At 40.1% G+C, this 23171-nt stretch overlaps 1 protein-coding gene across 2 annotated transcripts; it reads right to left on the reverse strand.

The window, feature by feature from the left end:
• Positions 1 to 1601: 1601 nt before the first annotated feature.
• Positions 1602 to 22961, reverse strand: galnt14 (UDP-N-acetyl-alpha-D-galactosamine:polypeptide N-acetylgalactosaminyltransferase 14 (GalNAc-T14)). Of its 2 annotated transcripts, XR_008365804.1 has the most exons (16): positions 22806 to 22961; positions 19749 to 19918; positions 15626 to 15724; positions 11570 to 11637; positions 11410 to 11475; positions 11073 to 11194; positions 9750 to 9837; positions 9538 to 9622; positions 7713 to 7816; positions 7282 to 7408; positions 6947 to 7039; positions 6627 to 6710; positions 6402 to 6537; positions 3522 to 3641; positions 3146 to 3415; positions 1602 to 2325 (listed from the first exon to the last, which is right to left on the reverse strand). XR_008365804.1 is itself a non-coding variant. In XM_053514796.1 (15 exons), exons 1-15 carry the CDS (start codon positions 22938 to 22940, stop codon positions 3257 to 3259), a joined length of 1656 nt encoding a protein of 551 aa, XP_053370771.1. In that variant the 3' UTR covers positions 2681 to 3256. The 2 variants fall into 2 exon arrangements, 1 of the variants encoding a protein (XP_053370771.1); XM_053514796.1 differs by lacking the exon at positions 1602 to 2325 and having other exon boundaries at positions 2681 to 3415; positions 22806 to 22940.
• Between the last annotated feature and the right edge of the window lie 210 nt (positions 22962 to 23171).

A 23171-nucleotide genomic window follows, 5' to 3' on the forward strand; every position in this document is an offset into this window, starting at 1 on the left:
AAAAAGGTTGTCTTTTGGGATTGGCCCCAATATAAGGCACACCTGTACACAATTAGAATGTTACATGGAAAACACAAAATTAGGTGTGTCTATCACCCCAAAACAATTGCCTCCCTATCCCCAAAATTTCTGAGATAAAACAAACACTGTGTGTATGACATCCACTAAGTCTCAATATCTCACAATATCCCTAACTTATTGTTAGTAATCAGAATCAGAAAACTTTATTGATCCCGCAGGAAATTGCTTATGTGATGACTGCCATAACACAGACACAGACACACAAAAACAATATTAAATAAAATAGAATAAATCTAAATAAAATCTGAATAAAATCTTTAGAAAGAAAACAACCACAATACAATATACAGACTATGCTACACACAATATCTGTCTAGTAGCAGTGTATACTGCTAACTTTGTGTTCAATCAGAGAGACAAAAACTGCTGCAGGCTGGGCAGGAGGAAGATATGAAGAGTAATAGAAGGAGTAGGCAGGAGACACCAAAAGAGACAGAGAATGAGACAGAGAAAAGAAAGGAGAGGGGGGAAAGGGTAGAAATGAATGTGAGAGAAGGAGAGATGAAAGATATACATTACTTACTTTATTAAACTTTAAGATGAGGATTCTGATTCAGAAATCTCCTCTTCATGCTTCTCTTCTCCATGCTCTTTGTCTTTATGCTCCTCTTTGATGTTTGGTGTATGTTGGTGTTTAAGCACACTCTCACACTCAGATCAAGCATCATTAAAGTGTCCCTTGTTTTATAACCTGTTTCATGCTTCATTTACTGCTCTAAAACGATGCCAGGTTTCCTCCAGTAAGGAAGGATCTAAAGGATACTGGCCTAAAAAAAAGTAGGTGTGTATGTTACGTGTAAAAGACAGGAACAGTGCAGGTCTACTGTAATCACTGGTTTTAAAACATATGCAGTTTGGCACAAAAAATCTAATGCTATCTAATGTCTAAATCTATCAAATGCCTTCTGTATGCCAGCGACCTACTAGCAGTGTGTGTATACATACTGCTCTTCCTGTTACTGGTGTTTGGAGTCGGCTTGCCGTTGTCACAACTACACCTCACTGCATTTTCATCACTTCATTATGAAAGAGTAATAGTGCCAATATAGGTAAAAAAAAATAGTTGGCAGAGGAGGGGCGAGTAATTTTTTTTTTTACTCATTAACAGAATTTTCAAGTCACAAGTTAAAATTTTCAAGAAAGTGTTTAAAACAGAATACTGTAAAAAAAAAAAAAAAAGGCTAATTTATGAAAAAAAAAAATCTCGACTTTTTTTTCTTGGAAAGTTTAAAATTGAAAATTCCCATAAAATTGCAACTCAAAACTTAAAATTTCTAAGTTTTAAACATGGAAATTCCATGCCCCTCCTCTTTAAACTTTTTTTTATTTTTTTACTTTTTTTTAAAACCCATATTGGCTCTAATATGCTGCTGTACTTCATACATCCTTGTAAAAGCTACATTTTATTACCAATGTCAACACCATCACCAAAAACAGTATTAAATCTAAAAATACGTGTAGTGTATATTCCACCAGTAGACACCAGCCATTACAAAACATAGATTCTTTATTAAACCACGATGTACAGTACAAGCAGAGTTATTGCACAATGCTTTGGGATGGCCAAGGCAAATATTATTTACAGCACAAACACTTTGACTAGGCCAAACCAAACCCCTCATTTATTGCATGTTAGGCACTGAGAGGTGCACTTGACTTTTGTGCTTCAAATTGTTTTCTTGTCGTATAGCCTTAATATACTTTAGTTTTAGGTCTTATCCAAAAAATACAGCATATCACCTTAAAGCAGCAAAGCATCCCCACACTGTTACACAACTACCACCATGTTTCACATGCTCTTATTATGAACTGTTGGTTTGACTCCACAGAACTTAAACCCTAAAGACATTTTGGGGCAATAACATGTGTTTTGGGATATTTAAGACATTTGGGATATTTTTATGTTCCTTTTAATAAGTAGTGGTTTGTGATTTGCTTTGTGTTGCTTGTGCTTTGTGTTTGCTTTAGTAAATTTATTAGTTGGATGATTAAGTGACAAAGGGGGCAAAAACATGGCACAACCGTGCATAAAAAAGTAATTTGGAAGAGGGAAAAAAAAATTTTCAGCCCTGTTGTGTGTGTTTGTGTGTGTGTTTATGTGTGTGTGAGAGAGAGAGAGCGAGAGAGAGAGAGAGAGAGAGAGCATGTTTTCTGCACATCTTGGCTCTCCCCTATTTTGACAGTCTGGTTGGGTTTGCACATGCACTCAGCCTCATTTCTGTTCTTTGAGATACTCCAGGGATCCTAAAAACAAAATATCAAATAATTACCAAATAGAACCTACTTTACATATCCAAATTAATAACTATATTAACGGAACAACTTGTACATTTACATTTAGGTATTTGGCAGATGCTCCTATCCAGAGCAACTTAAAAAATACAAAAGTGCTTACAAAGGTTTCTGTCATTTTATATATATTGCTACACTGGGTTATTAGGTTACTAAGTACCATCAGTCAAACATTGTTGGGAAGTGGGTTTTTTTTAGGTGGAGGGTTTCCCAAATATTAAAGAAACAAATACAGTAGATCTTTAGTCATAGTTTTAAGACTTAGCTGTACAGACATCCTGAGGAAGTTCATTCCACCACCTAGGTGCCAGAACAGAAAACTGTCTAGATGCATGTCTTCCTCAATCTCTGAGAGATGTGGGACCAGCTGAGCCCAGCAAGCATCGATGTTTGTAATTTGATGCAGGCAGCTACAAGAAGCTAGAGCTACAGGACGTCTTATTTCAGCCAGGCGGTATATATAAGAATATAAAATTGTCAGTGAATATAGTTAATATAAATTTTTAGTTAAAATATTGTTTGCTTAATACATTTTGCTAGTTTAACAAATAATGTTTATTTGTATGTTATCCTGCTCTGTATTGGTCTAATTATTCACTGACAGATGGAGCAAGCTGATTTATAACAGTGAGGATTGTAGTGAGGACTTACAGTACCGGCAGGAGGACCCTTAAACAGAATTCTGTTTAAATCCCCAAGAAGATTAGGTCTGGGTCTGCTTCTAACTAAAGAATCATCACATGCATCATTGCTGTGTTAGAGCAGACATTACCTCTTGAGCAACAGACAATGAAAGTGCCTGCGATGGCAATAGATCAGCGATGTCCTCCCTGTAGTTCCACACAGGAGCCTCTCTCACTCTTTGGCCTAGAAGTGCTCAGGGTCAAGAAAAGGGCATTTCCCATCTCTGAGTTTGCATTGAAAGTTCACATGGGCTGATGACCAAAATTCCACTGTTGTCCACGCCATCTAGAGCCATCTCGCTGTCCAGACAGAAATGCGATACCTGGTGCTCCAAATGGGTGCCAGTTCTCTGCCAGCGCTTAGAGACAGGACAAAAACATAAAGTTATTGTTCGGTCTTAGTTAATTAACACTATGCTAGACTTAGAAACCTAATTGAACCTAACCAGCTTTTCCTGAAGTTACCTGTTTGCTGTCGCTGATGTTGCATGGCACAAGTAGGATCTGTGAGGCAGGCAGCGTGGTAGAGACGGACATGCAGACATCCTGCTGGCGAATCTGCTGTCCATGTGTGTAGATCCACTCCTGAAATTATTACATTTATTTATTTAACACCTCCAGACAAAGATAGGACCAGACTGTTGTAGCCTTAAAATATTGTACATTGTAGGTTCTTTTACCTCTTTTTTATAGTTAGTTTACACACACTAGTTTACACACACTAGTTTGTTTGACGGAACCGTCTTGCTCTCTTGTGTTTATCTACTCTCATGTCCATAAGCAGAATTTAGTGCCTGAATTAAACCTCATTCTGCTCATGCACATGATAAATCAGAACGCCTGTAATCTACAGAATATATAGTCCTTTTAGGAATTAAGCCTTACAATGAGATGTGGTTCATTTAGTGTTAATGAGATGCTAAAACAAATCTATTATTCTAGTTTTAAGAACTATAAAGGTAATTAACGCGTTACACCATACAGTAATAAATAACTTGCTCTTACATAGAGTCTGTTATTCCTGATTATAACACAACTTTTATATAAAGTGTTTAAATGAAGAATGTAAACATTAATGTTATTAAGGATAACATGCTGTAGGTGAGAGCAAGGACAGGTTAGTGGAGTCAGATGGAAATTCAAGAAATAACATTTACAGTATAACATTTCATGAAATACTCTGCTATATGGTTTAAAAGCACATACAGTAGATCCCTTCCAAATCTTCGGTGACACTAAAAACAAGATTTAGGCTCTCTTACTCAACCCAGTTCAAGTTCATCCTTATATAAAAGGCCTGTCCTAATCTCAAAGTAATGAAAATGCAGCACAAACTGGCAAAAAGAAATCAACACTGGCCATAACAGGAAGAAATCACCAAGTGCTTCACAGCTTGCCCTGCACAGGGCTTAGCGGGGTTTAAGGTTGTCAACCCCTCCTTTAAATTCCCTAGATTTTAATACGATCGAGCACCCATGGGATGTGCCGAACAAATCCAATCCACACAGGACCCACCTTTCGACCCACTGATAATACCACAACACAGTTTCAGAAACCGTGAAGAGCCAAGCCCCAAGGGGCCAGAGAACCCCTGGTGACACAAGGAGCACCTACTGTAAACCCCTTGGTGGTTTTAATGTTATGGCTGATTGGTGTGTGTGTGTATATTTATATATTTTTCATTAAAGGATAGGACAATTAAAAGGAGTTCCTGGGAGGCTAGTGTGTCAGCCATGTCGATGACGTGAAGCAGGTTTCATCATGGCTCCCAGGGCTTTGTCAAACCATAGAGCTGCACAGGATCCCAGTCCAACATTTAATCAGAACTCTAACTGGGCAGCCTCTGATACTGCTACTGTACCTGTGCGCTCTTCATTTACATTGAACTGCCTCTCTTTATACTTAAAGGGGAGCATGAGATTGTAGATGTTAGCATCGAGGACAATGCTGCTCAGGCTAGTTGGCACACAAAGTCATCTTCTCATTTCCACCTATTTAGGTCCCTGCTGGTGAACACATCAAGGAGCAGTAGTTAGAGGATCCTTGGAAGTAGCATATGCTGATACATTTATATGATAACCCCAGTTGTCTTCGTGTGTTCTTGACTTCCAGCACATCTCTATAGTCAGTGTTGAAGATTTTCCACAGTCTCTTTAATAGCTAAAACTAAGAAACAGAACTTGTCCAAGCCACCAACACTAATGACTTTTGAGACATCCTGGCCCATCCGATCAGTCTCTTCAGCACCTTAAAGCCCCCATGACCACAGGACTTACATTTACATTTACATTTAGGCATTTTGGCAGACCCTCTTATCCAGAGCGACTTACATTTTTATCTTATTACACATCTGAGCAGATGAGGGTTAAGGGCCTTGCTCAAGGGCCCAACAGTGGCAACTTGGTGGTCGTGGGGTTTGAACCTGGGATCTTCCGAACCGTAGTCCAATGTCTTAACCACTGAGCTACCCTGAGCTACCCCTGGCCCCTGGCCCCTAACTGACTTAACTCAGTAATATAACTATAAGGTACAGATTTGTGGTTGGCAAATCCCTGATGTGAATGTTGGCCTTCGGTGGCTCTGGTTCAGATGGATTCACCAGAATTTTCATCTGAGATGGTACAGCCTGTGATCATTTCTACCGGCATTGTTTCTGTTTCTTTCGGGACACTGCAGTCGTCCACAATAAGGTCTATTACTTTGGCTGGGATGTAGTGTCCCAGTGTGTTCCAAAGTTTTAAGCAGAATATAATAGGAAAACCCACCACAGATTTAAGCTAAATTTATTTATTTATTTATTTTTATTTCATTTTTTTTCCTCGATTTTCTCCCTAATGTAGTCGTGTCCAATTCCTCCCAGTCACTAGGGGGCTACTACTACATAGGCTACTACTACCATTCAGCCGTGAAGGCTGAAGACTATCATGCGTTTCCTCCGAAACCGTGTGACGCCAGCCAACCGCATCTTTTCGAACTGCTTGCTCACGCACAGTTGGGGGCGGAGTAACACTCGGAGGAAAGCGCTAGCCGCTCCTTCCGCGTGCGCGAGCTCACATACGCCCCTAATTGGCTGTAGAGCCTTGATTAATGTAGGAGCACTAAGTACCTCTCATCCCTCCTCTCTGAGAGAGCTCGGCCAATCAGCTCTCTCTAGACCTCCGGCTGTGAGAGGTAACAGCATCACCCGGGAACCGAACCAGCGATCTCCTGATGATAGGGCGAGCACTTTACCACGGCGCCACTCGGAGGCCTTTGAGCTAGATTTAAACTGTAGTACCAGACTTTAGTTGTAGTACTGGATAGCCTGTACTGTGGTACCTTTAAACCCAGGTGACTCTGTTATACCTGATTGGCAGTTCTGGTGCTGCTACATAAGGAAAGCATGAGCACCAGAGCATCTTGTCCCTCAGTTTGCTGAGCTTCGAGACAGTTTTGCCTTTGCTGGATCAACCCAGATTTGGAATGTGAATTATCTGGAACTCTGAAACAGAACATAGTAATGTACTTTCTCAATTGATTATCAGAACATGTATGGTACTTAATAGCTCCAATAAAATAACACACACTCACTTGAGCTCTGGATAGACATTGTCCAAATACCACTGGAAGGATTTGCATTTCAGACTCTTTCTTAGCTCTTGTCTACCACGAACGCTGTCAGGAAAAAAGACGGGAAATCTTTTAAAGTACATACTGTCCCCTGTCATAAGTCACAGAGATCCCCTCCTCAGATCCAAAAAGTCTGTCAAAGTCTGTTATAAAGTTGTAACAGCAATAAAGTCACACAACAGACACCAACTGTTTTCTAGGGGGCCTCAGAGTAGTGTACAATTAGACTTTTTCTTTTCTTTCTTTTTTTTTTAAAGATGTATATGGTGCACTTAACTCACTCTCCATACGACTTTCCCCTGGCTGCAGGGCGCGCAAAGTAATAGAAGATTTTAAACTCATCCATCCACACCTCAGCGGTACGTCTTGTGTTCCTGAGATGAACAACAATACTGCCGTAAGGTATTTTAGCATAAGTATGTTCAGTATTAGTCTGGGTGAACCTATTGATTCTCCTTGTGCTTATGTGCTGTAAACCTTGCATAAAAGTGGATAAGTGGAAATACAGTAGATGTATTTGACAACCAAGTCAAGAGCAACACAAGAACAAACTAATGATACATGACATTGTGTATGATGATCGTGTAAAGTGTAAATGCTGCTTAGGGGCTCTTACTTTATATACGTATTGGCATTTCCATCGGGAAAGTTATATGGATGTTTTTTGCGGAAAACATGGCCAACTCTGCTGCAAGGAACGATCTCCAGACTTCCTCCACACATCCAGACTCGAAATGAGATCTCTGCAATTAGACCTCTCAATGAGAGCTCCCTTCTTACAGCATTAAACAGAACCCACCCCAACACAAAAACAGAGAGAAAATGAATGGCATATATCAGAAGAGGGAGAGGGAGTGGCCCAGTGGTGGCTCAAGCAGTTTACACTCTGGCCTACTTGATTGGAGGTCAGGGGTTCAGGCAGGAAGGACATCCAGCATAATGTTGATAATTTGTAAATTGATTGTTGCAATGTGGGACCCTGAGAATTGGAAAAAGACCCCAAAAAAATATTTGAAGAGGACAACATGTGACCACAGACTAACTCACCAAAGTTCTCTCCGCCCCAGATATCCATGGCTGTGTCATATTTCCCCATCTGGTTAAACCAGGATTTATTGACTACAAGGAGCCCTCCGGGAAGAATGGGCGTCCTGGGGAGTTCAGGAAATTGCACAATGTGTTATGGCACTTCATTCATGAAATTTGGAAAAAGTGTTTTCTAAGTGTGTCTAAGTGTTTTCACTAAAACGCTAGCGGTCAGTTTATGTTATTTTTAGTCTGATATACAATATACAATAATATGAATATAACAATAGGCTTGCCCTAATTATTTTTTTCCATGGGAAATCTTTAAGGGAATTAACTGAAAGGACTACAGTGAAACCTCGGATTGCAACTAATGCAGTTTGCGTGCATTCTGCAAGACGAGCAAAGATTATTAATAAATTTTGACTTATAACGAGCAATACTTTGTTTACGATTACCGAGTATCATGTATCACGCATCCACTACATGTTTTGACGCCGAACGCCACGTGATCACAACTGAGACAATGTTTTTTCTCTCTCTTGCGCTGGGGAATTGTGGGTAATTGTCTCCCCTGCTCAGTCTTACTGGTAATAATCAACATCATGCATGCTTGTACCATTTACTATAACACTGTGACCACGTTTGTGTGCTTGAAACATATTCTTTTGGTGTTTCTATGCATGTGTGTACAGCACGCATGTGTTGTTTATTATAACACACGTGTAACACACCCCTGCTGTGTGGGTGTGTTTGTGTGTGTGAAGAGGCACGATGTCCAATGAAAGAAAGAGAAAATGGATCTTTAACCTCTTTTTTTGACTTTCTTTTGCTTTTATAATAAACAGTACATGCACGCTGTACACATGCATACAAACACAACATAAAATATGTTGTATGCGCACACACATGGTCACAGTGTTATAGTAAACAGTACATGCATGCGCGGATGTTGATTATACCAGCAAGAGATGGGCACTAAGACAGAGCAGGGGGGACGATTACCCCAATTCTGCAGCACAAGATAGAGAAAAAACATTGGCTCAGTTGTGATCACATGACACTCGGCATCAAAACAAGAAGCGGATGCGTGATACAAGACTTGCTCATTTTCGTGTTTCATTTTCAAGTCAAAATGTATTAAAAAAAATCTTTTCTTGTCTTGCGGAACATTTGCAAACCGCGTTTCTCGCAATCCGAGGTTTCACTGTAACCTTCTTAACTGAAAATATGCCAATTATGCATTTTTAGTTAGATGCTAACTCTTTGGCTTTGTACACATACTTTGAACAGTAACAATAAAACAGAATTAAATTTAATCTTATCTAAAGCTTGTATAATATTCTGTGGTGTCTTATCTTAGTATCTCATATCAATATGTCCGTGTTCTTTTACTACCATGTAATCTCCCTCATGTATGTGATCCCAGTATACAGTATTGATAACATACCTAAACCCATGGTAAATATCTAAATTCCCCTTAAAAACATACCAGCTTGTAAACTCAAACCTAGTGACTGTTAACAGTAAACCTCGGATTGCAAGTATTGCTGTTAACAGTTATCTTCAGCTGTTGCGGCATCTCCCTCAGGCTGTTGTTCCCGCAGATAACATCCCCTTTTCATGCTTATTACCGCAAGGGGTGGCAACCCCAGCTAAAGAAAGTAAAAGTCCTGCCATTCATTTACTAAACCAGCACAAAACAGGTTATGTCACTAATTAGTTTTATCCTGGTATAAGATTTGTAATAATTAGAATCAGCTGAATTAAATGATGGTTGGAACAAATATGTGACAGAACTTTGACTTTCTGAAACTGGTGTTGCTGCCTCTGAATTTCTACCTACTTAATGGGTTCTGTAGGGTTCCCTCGCCTGGCTCTCTTCTCAGCAGAGAGCTGCTCCCACTTGAAATGTAGACTCCAGTCAAAGCCTGGGTGTTGAGGAGGGTGATAGAATACATGAAGAACATCAAAATGAGAATATACTGTAGGTATGCCAAGAAGTAGTTCTTATGTTTAGAATGCACTCAGAACATGCAAGACCAAGGTGATTCTTACCACCCTGCAGGTTTGAAGAAGCAGCAATGTAGGCAAATGAGTCCATGTCAATGATGTCAATCACTGGGCTGGCAATACAGCTCTGGTCCTAAAACAAAGCATGTTTATTCTACTTGCTTTTAATAAACAAAATGCATTTACACAGCTTCCATACACAAAACTTGTAATAAGTGTTTCCTTAATTTTATGCTAGCTCACCAGTTCCTGGTGTTAACACTTACCAATGACCTGATGGACAACTTAGCTCTTAGACAACTATGGTAATTTCCATATGTTTATTCTGATCAGGATCTAGAAACACTGGGCATGAAGCTGAAACACACCTCACATGGTATTTAATTTAAAATATTACTATTTGTTCATGTATTCATGTTGTGAATATGTTGTTGTGGCAAATTATGCAAAATAATTTGTAATATCAGTTGCATATTGCAGATGTTTGCAGATGACATTGTGCTTTGTAGTGAGAGCAGGGAACAGGTGGAGGAAAATTTAGAGAGGTAGAGGTATGCTCTGGAAAGCAGAGGAATGAAGGTTAGCAGCAGCAAGACGGAATACATGTGTGTGAATGAGAGGAACCCAAGAGGAATGGTGAGGCTTCAGTGAGCAGAGGTAAAGAAGGTGCAGGACTTTAAGTACTTAGGGTCAACGGTCCAGAGCAACGGTTAGTGTGGAAAGGAGGTGAAGAGGAGGGTACAGGCAGTTTGCAATGGGTGGAGAAAAGTGTCAGGTGTGTTGTGCGATAAAAGAGTATCGAGAATGAAAGGAAAGGTGTACAGGACAGTGGTGAGACCAGTGATGCTCTACGGCTTAGAGACAGTGCCACTGAAGAAAAGACAGGAGGCAGAGTTGGAGGTAGCAGAGCTAAAGATGTTGAGGTTCTCCTTGGGAGTGACAAGGATGGATAGGATCAAGAATGAGTTCATCAGAGGGACAACTCATGGTACATGTTTTGGAGATAAAGTCAGAGAGGCCAAATTGGGGTGGTTTGGACATGTTCAGAGGAGAGATATATCTGAATGAATATATCGGTAGAAGGATGCTGAGGTTGGAACTGCCAGGCAGGAGGTCTAGAGGACAACCAAAGAGGCGGTTTATGGATGCAGTGAGAGAGGACATAAAGACAGTTGGTGTGAGAGAAGAGGATGCAGAGGATAGGGTTAGATGGAGGCAGATGATTCGCTGTGGAGACCCCTGAAAGAGAACAGCCAGGCGACAAAGAAGAAAGAAGAAGAAGGTTGCATATTGCATGTATGGATAAAATCCGTCCCTTAGTGCTTCCTAGTGTGTTTCTGCTGGACAGAACATCTGAAAACTTGGTACCTCTTTGACCCTTTGAAGCAGTGGAGGCAGCCAGTCCTTGTTGACCTCACAGTGGCTGTCGAGAAAGGTCAGGACCTCTGCTTTTGCAGCATCTGCTCCTCGAACCCTGGACCGAATCAACCCTGAGAAACAAAGAGGTTCTACATGTTCAGAAAATTACTTTGTAATAACAGAATTAATTGGCTAAATCCCTTTGTGAAACATGAGTAAATAGGCAGCCAGCCAAGGCAGAACCAGATGTACAGTGATCGCACGCTGGTCGATAGCATCATAACCAGCATCCACCATGAGCAGAATTACAGAAAATATGCATAGGAAGATATTTAAGCAACCCTACCTTCTCTTTGTTTGTTACGGAGACACTTGACTTTAGGTAACTTGGTCAGAAGAAGGCAGTCGTTTGCTGAAAGATAAAAGATGTACTGCACTGATAAGTACAATCCCATCATTCATAGATTTTTCCTTGTGAAAGCAGAAAATTCAGTTTCACAACTTACGATCCACACTAAAGTCGTCCACCAGAATGATCTCATGAATCAGGTGCACAGGAGTCCGATTCAACAGGCTGCCAGAAAGTTGAGAAAAGACAACTGATTATGAGTCTGATGTACAGTGGTGTAAAAAACTATTTGCTCCCTTCCTGATTTCTAATTCTTTTGCATGTTTGTCACACTTAAATGTTTCTGCTCATCAAAAACCGTTAACTATTATAAATAATAAATAAAAAAAACTCCAAATCTATATGGCCCTGTGTGAAAAAGTGATTGCCCCCCTTGGTAAAAAATAACTTAACTGTGGTTTATCACACCTGAGTTCAATTTCTGTAGTCACCCCCAGGCCTGATTACTGCCACACCTGTTTCAATCAAGAAATCACTTAAATAGGAGCTACCTGACACAGAGAAGTAGACCAAAAGCACCTCAAAAGCTAGACATCTTGCCAGGATCCAAAGAAATTCAGGAACAAATGAGCACAAAAGTAATTGAGATCTATCAGTCTGGTAAAGGTTATAAAGCCATTTCTAAAGCTTTGGGACTCCAGCGAACCACAGTGAGAGCCATTATCCACAAATGGCAAAAACATGGAACAGTAGTGAATCTTTCCAGGAGTGGCCGGCCGACCAAGAGCGCAGAGACAACTCATCCGAGAGGCCACAAAAGACCCCAGGACAACATCTAAAGAACTGCAGGCCTCACTTGCCTCAATTAAGGTCAGTGTTCACTACTCCACCATAAGAAAGAGACTGGGCAAAAACGGCCTGCATGGCAGATTTCCAAGGCGCAAACCACTTTTAAGCAAAAAGAACATCTCAAGGCTCGTCTCAATTTTGCTAAAAAACATCTCAATAATCGCCAAGACTTTTGGGAAAATACCTTGTGGACCGACGAGACAAAAGTTGAACTTTTTGGAAGGTGCGTGTCCCGTTACATCTGGCGTAAAAGTAACACAGCATTTCAGAAAAAGAACATCATACCAACAGTAAAATATGGTGGTGGTAGTGTGATGGTCTGGGGTTGTTTTGCTGCTTCAGGACCTGGAAGGCTTGCTGTGATAGATGGAACCTTGAATTCTACTGTCTACCAAAAAATCCTGAAGGAGAATGTCCGGCCATCTGTTCGTTAACTCAAGCTGAAGCGATCTTGGGTGCTGCAGCAGGACAATGACCCAAAACACACCAGCAAATCCACCTCTGAATGGATGAAGAAAAACAAAATGAAGACTTTGGAGTGGCCTAGTCAAAGTCCTGACCTGAATCCTATTGATATGTTGTGGCATGACCTTAAAAAGGCGGTTTATGCTAGAAAACCCTCAAATAAAGCTGAATTACAACAATTCTGCAAAGATGAATGGGCCAAAATTCCTCCAGAGCGCTGTAAAAGACTCGTTGCAAGCTATCGCAAACGCTTGATTGCAGTTATTGCTGCTGAGGGTGGCCCAACCAGTTATTAGGTTCAGGGGGCAATTACTTTTTCACACAGGGCCATGTAGGTTTGGATTTTTTTTCTCCCTAAATAATAAAAACCATCATTTAAAAACTGCATTTTGTGTTTACTTGTGTTATCTTTGACTAATAGTTAAATGTGTTTGATGATCAGAAACATTTTGTGTGACAAACATGCAAAAGAATAAGAAATCAGGAAGGGGGCAAATAGTTTTTCACACCACTGTATTTAATTAGATATGAGCCATTTTTTTGTCTTATACAAATGTACACCCACTCATATATGCACTCACCTAAAGGATTATTAGAACCACCATACTACAGGGCTTGAAATAGCGACCATTTTGGTCGCATATGCTCCCGAAATTTCATCTATGCGACCTCAAAATATATTTGGGAGCATTGGTGCGAGTGCATGTAATTGTTGCCGTGCGACCTGTTTTAATTTCTCTACAAATTAAACAGATTAATACGTTAACAGCATTTATGTGTTCTGTGCGCTGAATGCTGATACGATGACGTTCTGCCGTTGAGATTTTAGATTGGTTAATAATACAGTAGCTGTCAATCACTCAGTCAGGTAACGGCGCTAACTACAGCAGCGGTGAAGAAGAGGAAAAATGAAAAGAACACTGACTGATTTATTTTGCAAACCACATAATGTTACAAATAATGGCGATGGTGATAGTGATGTAGTAAATGTTGATTCACCAGTCGAAAAGAAGGCGTACAGTTTTCGGAGGGAATGGCTGAAAGACTTCGAGTGGCTCCGCTATGAAAATGGCTCTATGCACTGCATTCACTGTAAAACCTGTGGGACGGAGTTTGCAGGTAACACAGCGTTCGCCACTGAATCTACGCACTTTAAGCGCGAGAGCTTGGTCAAACACGGTGAGAGTGCCAAACACAAGAAATCGGCGTATTGCAGATACCCTCCGTAAGAACACTGCAGTTAAAGTATCATCAGCCCAGTACATCTCATTCATGATCGATGGAGACACCGACCTGTCTGACCATTTATATATATATATATATATATATATATATATATATATATATATATATATATATGGTCCTATATTAGTCTACTATATTAATTTAACTTTTAAAAATTGTATTGAGTGTCTTGCTGAATGTGTTTGTGGGTTTTTATATTATAAATGGATTTGTTTGTTAAAGTGTTAATGATGTTAGACCCATTTAAACATGTATTAAACTAGTGGGAAACATTTTAGGAATCTATGCAGCCACTAAGTCAGCATTTGCTGGTCTTGGGGAGTCATGCCACAACTGGATGCAGAAGACAGTGGCTATGGGAGCTGATGGAGCAGCTGTAAATCTTGGGAAGAAGGGAGGTGTATCAGTCAAACTCCAAGAGGAGGCAGAAGACCGAATTTCAAATCCTGGTCACAGGATATGTAAAGCTTCAGTGATTTGTTGTAGCTGTTTGTTGTTAGTGTTGATTGGTGTTGTTTTCAAATTAAAGAAATCTTTTAATATACAATTTATAGTTGTGGTGCTCATAAATACCTGTACTAATACGGTGTTTGACCCCCTTTCGCCTTTTAGAACTGCCTTAATTCTACGTGGCATGGATTCAACAAGGTGCTGAAAGCAGCTCATATTGATAGGATAGCATCATGCAGTTGCTGGAGATTTGTGGGATGCACACCCAGGGCACGAAGCTCCCGTTCCACCACATCCCAAAGATGCTCTATTGGGTTGAGATCTGGTGACTGTGGGGGCCATTTTAGTACAGTAAACTCATTGTCATGTTCAAGAAATCAATTTGAAATGATTCGAGCTTTGTGACATGGTGCATTGTCCTGCTGGAAGTAGCCATCAGAGGATGGTACATGGTGGTCATAAAGGGATGGACATGGTCAGAAACAATGCTCAGGTACTGTAGCCCGTGGCATTAAAACGGTGCCCAATTAGCACTAAGGGGCCTAAAGTGTGCCAAGAAAACATCCCCCACACCATTACACCACCACCACCAGCCTGCACAGTGGTAACAAGGCATGATGAAGCCATGTTCTCATTCTGTTTACGCCAAATTCTGAGTCTACCATTTGAATGTCTCAACAGAAATCGAGACTCTGACCATCAACAAGGCATTTTCGCCCACAGGACTGCCGCATTCTGGAAGTTTTTCCCTTTTCACACCATTCTTTGTAAACCCTAGAAATGGTTGTGCGTGAAAATCCCAGTAACTGAGCAGATTGTGAAATACTCAGACCGGCCCGTCTGGCACCAACAACCATGCCACGCTCAAAATTGCTTAAATCACCTTTCTTTCCCATTCTGACATTCAGTTTGGAGTTCAGGAGATTGTCTTGACCAGGACCACACCCCTAAATGCATTGAAGCAACTGCCATGTGATTGGTTGATTAGATAATTGCATCAATGAGAAATTGAACAGGTGTTTCTAATAATCCTTTAGGTAAGTGTATTTTATATGACCATAAAGTACATGAGCCCTAAGGACCAAGCACCATTTATGGAGTTTTTGGCGAAGAATCCATCTCCATCAAATATACTAAAGAACATCAGTGCTCATGCCATGTGCTGATTTCTTTATCTAAGAAAGGTTTTTAAGAGTCGCCTGACCTCCTCAGTGTGCGCAGAAGTGTGGAGCGTGCCTCATTGTGCAGTGTGATCACGATACTCGTGGATGGAAGCTCAGGGTCATAGTGCAGTGTTGTACACCTGAAAACAGAAATCAGCACACAGCTTTACCAGGTAATACGTTAAAAAATTAAAAAGCCATAGCATGAATACCAATCAGAAGGTTTGAAAGAACCTTCTTCTAATTAAATTCTGTTTCCATAATTTTTTTTCTAATTTGTACAGCACATGTTTGTACAACAATATGTAATTAAGTAAAGCAAAACAACTGTCTATGATTACTTTGGACGGGAGTGTCCAAACATTTTACTGCCAGTGTATAAGATAAGATAAACCTTTATTGTGCCACCAATATGAAATGTGATTATTTCAAATTCAAATCATGTTTACCTTATTAATGAACCTTAAATGTGACATCATTTTTACCACCTTTGTTTTCTTTACATTTTCCTCACTGCAATCTTGCTTGTTGCTTACTTGTTGTATACAGTAAAACCTTTTAGATTACGAGCAAAATTTGTTTCGAGAGCAGGCTCGTATTCCAAAACACTTGTAAACCAAATTAATTTTTCCCATAAGAAATAATGGATACTCAAATTATTCATTCCACAACCAAAAAAATAATTACATAAAAATAATTAACTAAAAATATTAACTAAAAATAAAACAAATTAACCTGCACTTTACCTTTAAAAAAAAGTGAAGAGTTTGCGAGTGTCCACAAGACGAGCACTCACACTCTCACTAAGACCCAGCAGGGGAGTACCCACAATTCCACAGCACAAGAGAGAGAAAAACCGTTGGCTCAGTTTTGATTACGTGACCCTCAGTGTCAAAGCAAGAAGCGTATGCGTGATATATGATACTCGGTACTCGTAAACCAAGACTTGTTCGTATTCCAAGTCAAAATTTATTAAAAATCTTTGTCTTGTGGCGGGGATGGTGGTGTCGCCTTGCACCTCCAAAGTCCGGGTTCGATTCTTGGTCAGGCTCGATTCCCGAGAATCTGTGTGCATGGACTTTGCATGTTCTCCCTGTGCTTGTTGGGTTTCCTCCCACAGTCCAATGATGTACAGGTTTGTGCCCTAAGCCTCCTGGGATAGGCTCCAGGTGTACAGTACCAGGTGAGTACTTGTCTTGTGGACCACTCGCAAACTGTGTTACTCGCAATCCGAGGTTTCACTGTAAGATGGGAACTGGCTGCTGTAACAATACAATTTTCCTTTGGGATTAATAAAGTAATCTATCTATCTACCTATCTATCTATCTATCTATCTATCTATCTATCCAAATCAATAAATAAATAAATCTATTATACCTGTAGGATCTTCCTAAATCATGACTTTTTAGGGCTTTCAGGAACTCCTGTGCTAGAAACCAGGTAAAATAATCACTAGCTCAAGGATTTGCAAAGTTTCAGCCCTGTTTGTACAAGACTTGTTTGTACTGGTACGCCAGGTCACGACCCACGGCTCGAGCCAAGCCATGATTACTGCGACTCCTTTCAACACTCCATTCCGCGGCTTCCGTTTTGCTGCCTCATTCACAGGCTCCAGCACACCGATTCCGAAGTCTCGCACAAACAACCACTCATTGCCAAATTATTGCATGCTTTAAGCTCTGTGTTTCTTCGTGTTTAGTTCTTGCCTAGAATACTTTGTTGCCCTTTTTGCTCTTGACCCCCCCCCCCCCCCCCCCCCACGTTGACTGATTACCCGGCTTTGACCCTGCTTTTGCTTCCATTTCTGACTTCAACTATGCCTTGACCCCCAGGATTCCTGCATCTCTGATTACAGATGCATGTTTCTGAATCACCAGCGTTTCAACTCACAACCCCGGTCTCCTCACACTGCTGCTCTCTTCCTCAACCTGCAGGCCGGATTCAGCATGCGCGCTCCAGCTTTGATCTCCCCACACTTCACGGGCTCAACATCACTGATCTCCTTACCTCTGTCTATGGCCATAGTTTGTTGTGTCTGCTTTTGGGGCCTCCAAGCCTGCCCTGCACGGGCCCTGAGTGACATTGGTATGAAATAAACATCAAACTATGAAATAAAAGCAGCCGTCCATATTAATTAGATCCCCTTATATATACTATAATATATACTATGTTGTTGTTTTGTTGGCTGCTGCCAGCAAGGGTCCATCCAATCTGCACACAAACTTGGCCTAGGTTTTACACTGGATGCCCTTTCTGATGCAATCCTTCCATTTTATCCAGGCTTGGGACCGGCACTGCATCCAGTGGCATCCAGGGTTTGGGCATAGGGTGGAAATTGAACCTGGGTCTTCCGCATCACAGGTGAGATTTAGTTGTATTTTGTATGTATTTCTCCTGGTCTGATTCTTTTTCTCCCATTTTCATGAGGCATTTCTATCTTTTCTATGTGTGGTTCATTCAGTCTCCCTTAGCATTATTTTCTCTGTGTCTTTTTTTAGAAGGACAACCAACTGCATTGCAGCCACAGTCTTACCCACTGCACTTGGGATGTAGCTCAAAAGCATAAGGTTTAGATAAAGATAACACTACTATATATTTTCATAAGACATAAATGTACTGTGTCCTTACTGTCTTTCCATGTAGAGCCAAGCTGGAAGAAAACTCGAGTATAGAAGTATCACTGATTATCCAATGAACTTTATCTTTGTTTGTTTGATTTGCATTTATGCTGATCAATCATTACGGAGCTCATTTTAAGCCAACAGAGTGTAACAGAAAGCTATAGTATACTTTTCAATAGTATTTTTTTAACACCTGGACATCTTTAGTTTGTAATATGACTGAGGAACTACTAAGTTTCAGTGGTTCTGAATGACAGGTGACCCAGTGAATACAACATGATGCAGTGTTAACACTTCTGTGAATATAAGCATTGTCTGGTGGCAGGATGGCTTAATGGCTTACCTTGGACCACCAGGACTGGGGATTCAAATCTCACTTCCAGTTTGTATGTGTGGAGTTTGCATGTTTCTCTCGGTGTTTGGTGGGTTTCCTCCGGGTTCTCCCCAGTTTTCCTGCATTGTCTAAAAACGTGCTGTTGGCCGATTTGCATTTCCAATTGCCAATATATAATTGTGTGCGGCTGTGAGCCAGTAGGTTGCCAGATAATTGGAGTCCCAGGAACATAACTTCACCTATAGCATTGGCTGAATTTGTGCCTTAGGTTTCCATTTTCAATACATTTGCTAATTTCAATGTAATTAAGGCATAGACTACTGAAGCACAGACCTCCTAGTGTGCCATGCCTCTCATTATCACCCTACCAAGCATATCACAACTGTACTGGGCTTGAAGCCAGTCAGTAGACCATGGTAATAACCTGTCATCCAGTGGGATAATCTCTGCTTAGACTGCACAGAGTCTTTGCACTGAGACAGAAGAATAATTGAATAATTGGCCAGATGGACGAATAGCTGCTTTATGGTCTGTACTGAACACAATATGTGTATGTTCTGCAAATTAATATTCATAGAAGACTGGATCGGTCAGTCCTGAACCATATGGTGACATGCAGTTCTCCCACTATTTGCTGAGAGGATCTCCAGCTAACTGTCAAATGTAACATGTTAAGGAATTCCAATACAAAGGGAAAGTTACATGCCTGATTCCTGCAAAAGCATGGCAACTGGAGGGGTCTAGCTCCTCCCAGAAATTTTGCTATGCTAAAATGAGCAATCAACTCTTGCAAAATGGGCTTACAGTGTAGCAGGCCCTTTCCCAGACTCATGTGCTATATTCATTAGTCAAACCATGAGAAGTCATCAAACCTATGTACAAAAGTGCCACAGTAGCATCCAAGCCATTGATGAGAGCAGCAGGGGGAATCAGGGTCTCTTGAGTAGAAAGAACACTGAGGTTTAATTACTGAATAATAGAGAGAAGTCAAGAATTATTTGTAGCTTGTTTATAAAGTGCTAGAAGTCACTGAAGCAGTTTAAGAATGTACCTACCTAAGAATGTACCCTGGAAACATAATACTGGTTTAGGATATGACCTGTAGTTCTACAATGTATCTAAAACATGCCAAAAAGGTCCAAAATAGAACAAACAGTATATTTGGTGTTAAAAAAAACCCTCCCCTGGTGGAACCTTTTGCACACAAACCTGTAATGCCGGGTGTCCTTAAGCCCTCTGTTGCTGGGGATCCTCTCGCTTTCTCTTTGATTGAAGGCATATTGAGTGTACGGATCTTGGCCTGGCTTCCACCTGTGAGTGTTGAGGTAGTTCTTCTCTTCGAACTCATCTAAGAGATCATCCCATTCTGTATTCCATATCTGGAACATGTGCACCAATGTAGATTAGTCTGCTTTTACGGGTACTACTGGTAATCAGGATACTTTAAGACATGTATGTATACAGCAAAACTTAACGAGCCCACAGTATATTACTGCTATGTACAGTACAGTAGTTGTGTTAGTTTTTACTCTGATATTGACATACTCACAAAACATGTGCTGGATGAGAGCAACTACAGGGCTGGTTGAGGGTATGACAACAGAACCCCAACTCCACAGATCTTTATTTATTTATACTCACCAGGACCACTTATCATACATAGTTTGTGTTTTTACTCTATTGTTGTTGTATTGTTGTATTACTGTTTAATATACATTCAAGTCCATAAATATTAAGTATATATAAGTACTTTTCAGAAGACAAAGGAATTTAGGCAATTAGGCAATCTGTGGACATTAGGCAAAAAATTACACATATTATACTGTATGTAGCATGGAATAATGCCAGACAAAAAAATAGAGAGAGACCTAATGCCCGGTAGATGTTCTGCAGTGTGAATTCTGCAAATGCTTGCACTTTTTCAGGGCCGGTAAGGATGTCATAACCCGCTACTTAAAAAAAATGCAACATCATCATCTTAACACCTGGTAAGAAAGGTGGGTAATTATAGGTGTCCGTTACTCGAGATAGACCACAAAGGATGCTTTCTGTTCATCCAGTAAGAAATCTGCTAAAACTCTGTGCAGCCTACAGACCTGACATCTTCATTACAATATGCCATTACAGACTCATGCAATTCAGATAACTAAATACCATATAGAGTAAGCATTTTAAAGTATTAAAATGTTGGGACTTGAAGTGAAAAGGTATGAATTGTTAATGCTGTGATTATTATCATATGGTTAAGATTTTAGGAGAATACAATTATCTGGATGACATCAAATAATTCAAAAGAGGCAGTAAATTCCAATTATTAATAATTATTTGTTTAAATTTTAAAAGGCATCAGGTAGTTCTTTAGTGTTCAATATATAGGGCATTCAAGTCAAACTGGTACTCGTGAATGAAGGTTCCCATGTACAGTCCTGACCTCGCTCCAAGCCATTTCTACATGTTTGGGCTCCAACATTTCAGACATGAAGCAGGCAGTCCAATAATGGCTAGTGAAACGCTGGAATAAGTGCATTAGTATAGCAGGGGATTATATAAAATATTTAAGAGCATTTTTACTCTCATAACTGTTTTCTGTTATTCAGCTGAATGCCTGTTGTAATAATAACTGGTTAACATGTTAAATAATGTTATAGACATGTTTTTTTAGGATTTTTGCATCCAAATCAGGTTTAGAAGTTTCAGTAATTTATACTATATATACACCTTCCTTATGAAAAAGCCGAAAGTAATTGGAAAATTGTGCCTGCTCAGCTGTTCCATGATTCCAAGTGAGTGTGCTGTTATTCCCCAAATTATTTCACCTACAAGTAAGCAGATTAAAGGTCTGTAGTGGCTTCGGGATTTGCATTAGAAACTTGTTGCTGTTAGCTCTCAATATGTATTTCAAAGAGCTGTGGCTGCCATTAAGGCAAGTTGGTCATTAGTAGAGCTATGAATCAGTGCTAGACTGTTAATTCGATTCAATCCAGTTTTTCTGCACTGTAATTTTCGATTAAATTCCACTCAATAGCACTAATGTTTATTGTGTGATTTGTCTCAATCAGCCATATTTCTTACAGGTTTTAAAATACTGTATTAGAGACTACTAAAAGTATAATATACCTTGTAGTATAATAATAACTTAAAGTATAATATACATTTTAATATAATATAAATGCTGCGTAACCTGTCTTGTCGATTGTTTAATTGTCATGTGTGTGTCCAAAGCAAAGCAGGTCGTAATTAAGGCAAAATTGTTCACCGTTATAAATACAACTAAAGATAAAACACTACAAGAACAAGCAGACCTGGGAATGACCACACCAGGAAAGAAACCCAGCATATCAAGAATGTTAAGAGTTAAGACTTCATGTGTTTATTTACTGCACCTGATATGCAACTGTGCACTAAAATGATAATTTATGACCATAAGCACGTCAAGTTCTTTTCTTTGTCTACACAAGTGCAGTAACTGACTCATACGTTTGGTCTGGTTGAAAATACAGTACACTTATATTAAAGAAGCTCATTTATTATATAACTTAAATCTACTGTGACAAGTCAGATAACATTAATGTTTCTGAGTAGTAAGGCTCATGCTGTGGTGTGTGGACATGGCTTTAAGGACACAACTCCTGAGAGCGTAACATCTCCCTCGGAACACATTACAAATGAGAGCCATAGTTGAGGAGGATCATCAGGAGGATGATAACATCAGCCTTATTCCTGAGTTCTCAAAGCTTAAAGTCAGGACGATGGTACTTCTACATAACAAATCTTTCTATTTAATTTTATAATGCAATAACGTATTCTAACTGAATTGTTGTTCAAGAAGAGCTTGTGTTGAGCCCCCTTTATTTGGTAAAGAATGCATAATGACACATCAGCAGCGCTGCAGTGACAGCTTAGTGCTCCTTTCTCTCAGACAATTTCTCCTAAAAATATGTCCTAAAAAACAACCTCTGTAAACATGACTTTAATATCCTCATGAGCAAAATCGAGTTGGGATCAGGTGTCATGGCATGCCTATCTAAACAAGACTGGCAAGATTATACATAATGTATACAACATAAAACAATAAACATGAAATAAAATATATGCAGACTACTAAACAGGAACAGAATGAATACTGTTGCAATTTTTCACTGTACATAATAATCATCCTCATTATCAGCTCCATCTTCCTGATACAGTGATTGTCCTGCAGCGCGCGTGTGTGTGTGTGTGTGTGTGTGTGTGTTCATTATCCCCTGACTGTTCTGCTCTACTCACCTCCTCCTCCTCTCTCTGGCTCTCGGCATGCTGCTCGGGGATCTTCCTGCTGTTCAGGAGGATGAAGTAGAGTAAAGCCGCTAACCAAAATAGCGCAGCTGCAGCCAGTGCGAGCTTTCGGGAGAGCTTCTTCATCTTTTCTGCTTTGCACGAACTGCATCCTCTCCTCCTCCTCCTCCTCCTTGTCTTATAGGAGGCTGCACGCTCCGCGCGCGCACCTCTCTGATGTGTGGAACACCAAAGGGTTCACAACACAACCACTCTGTATGGTGGAAGAGAAATAGCTGTTGTCCCAGTAAGTAAGTCGTTACAGTAAGTACATATTGACACTTGCATACACAGTACATATACTGTACATACTGTAGC

This window comes from Clarias gariepinus, chromosome 2, assembly GCF_024256425.1.
Source record: "Clarias gariepinus isolate MV-2021 ecotype Netherlands chromosome 2, CGAR_prim_01v2, whole genome shotgun sequence".
Taxonomy (NCBI): domain Eukaryota; kingdom Metazoa; phylum Chordata; class Actinopteri; order Siluriformes; family Clariidae; genus Clarias; species Clarias gariepinus.

Excerpts from the sequence above, each read along its gene's own strand:
- galnt14 (XM_053514796.1), bottom strand. The coding sequence starts at position 22,940 with ATGAAGAAGCTCTCCCGAAAGCTCGCACTGGCTGCAGCTGCGCTATTT. Across the intron at positions 11,638-15,625 it reads CTTCTGCGCACACTGAGGAG|CCTGTTGAATCGGACTCCTG; the intron begins GTCAGGCGACTC and ends ACTTTCTGGCAG. Across the intron at positions 6,711-6,946 it reads AGGGGAAAGTCGTATGGAGA|CGTTCGTGGTAGACAAGAGC; the intron begins GTGAGTTAAGTG and ends TTTTCCTGACAG.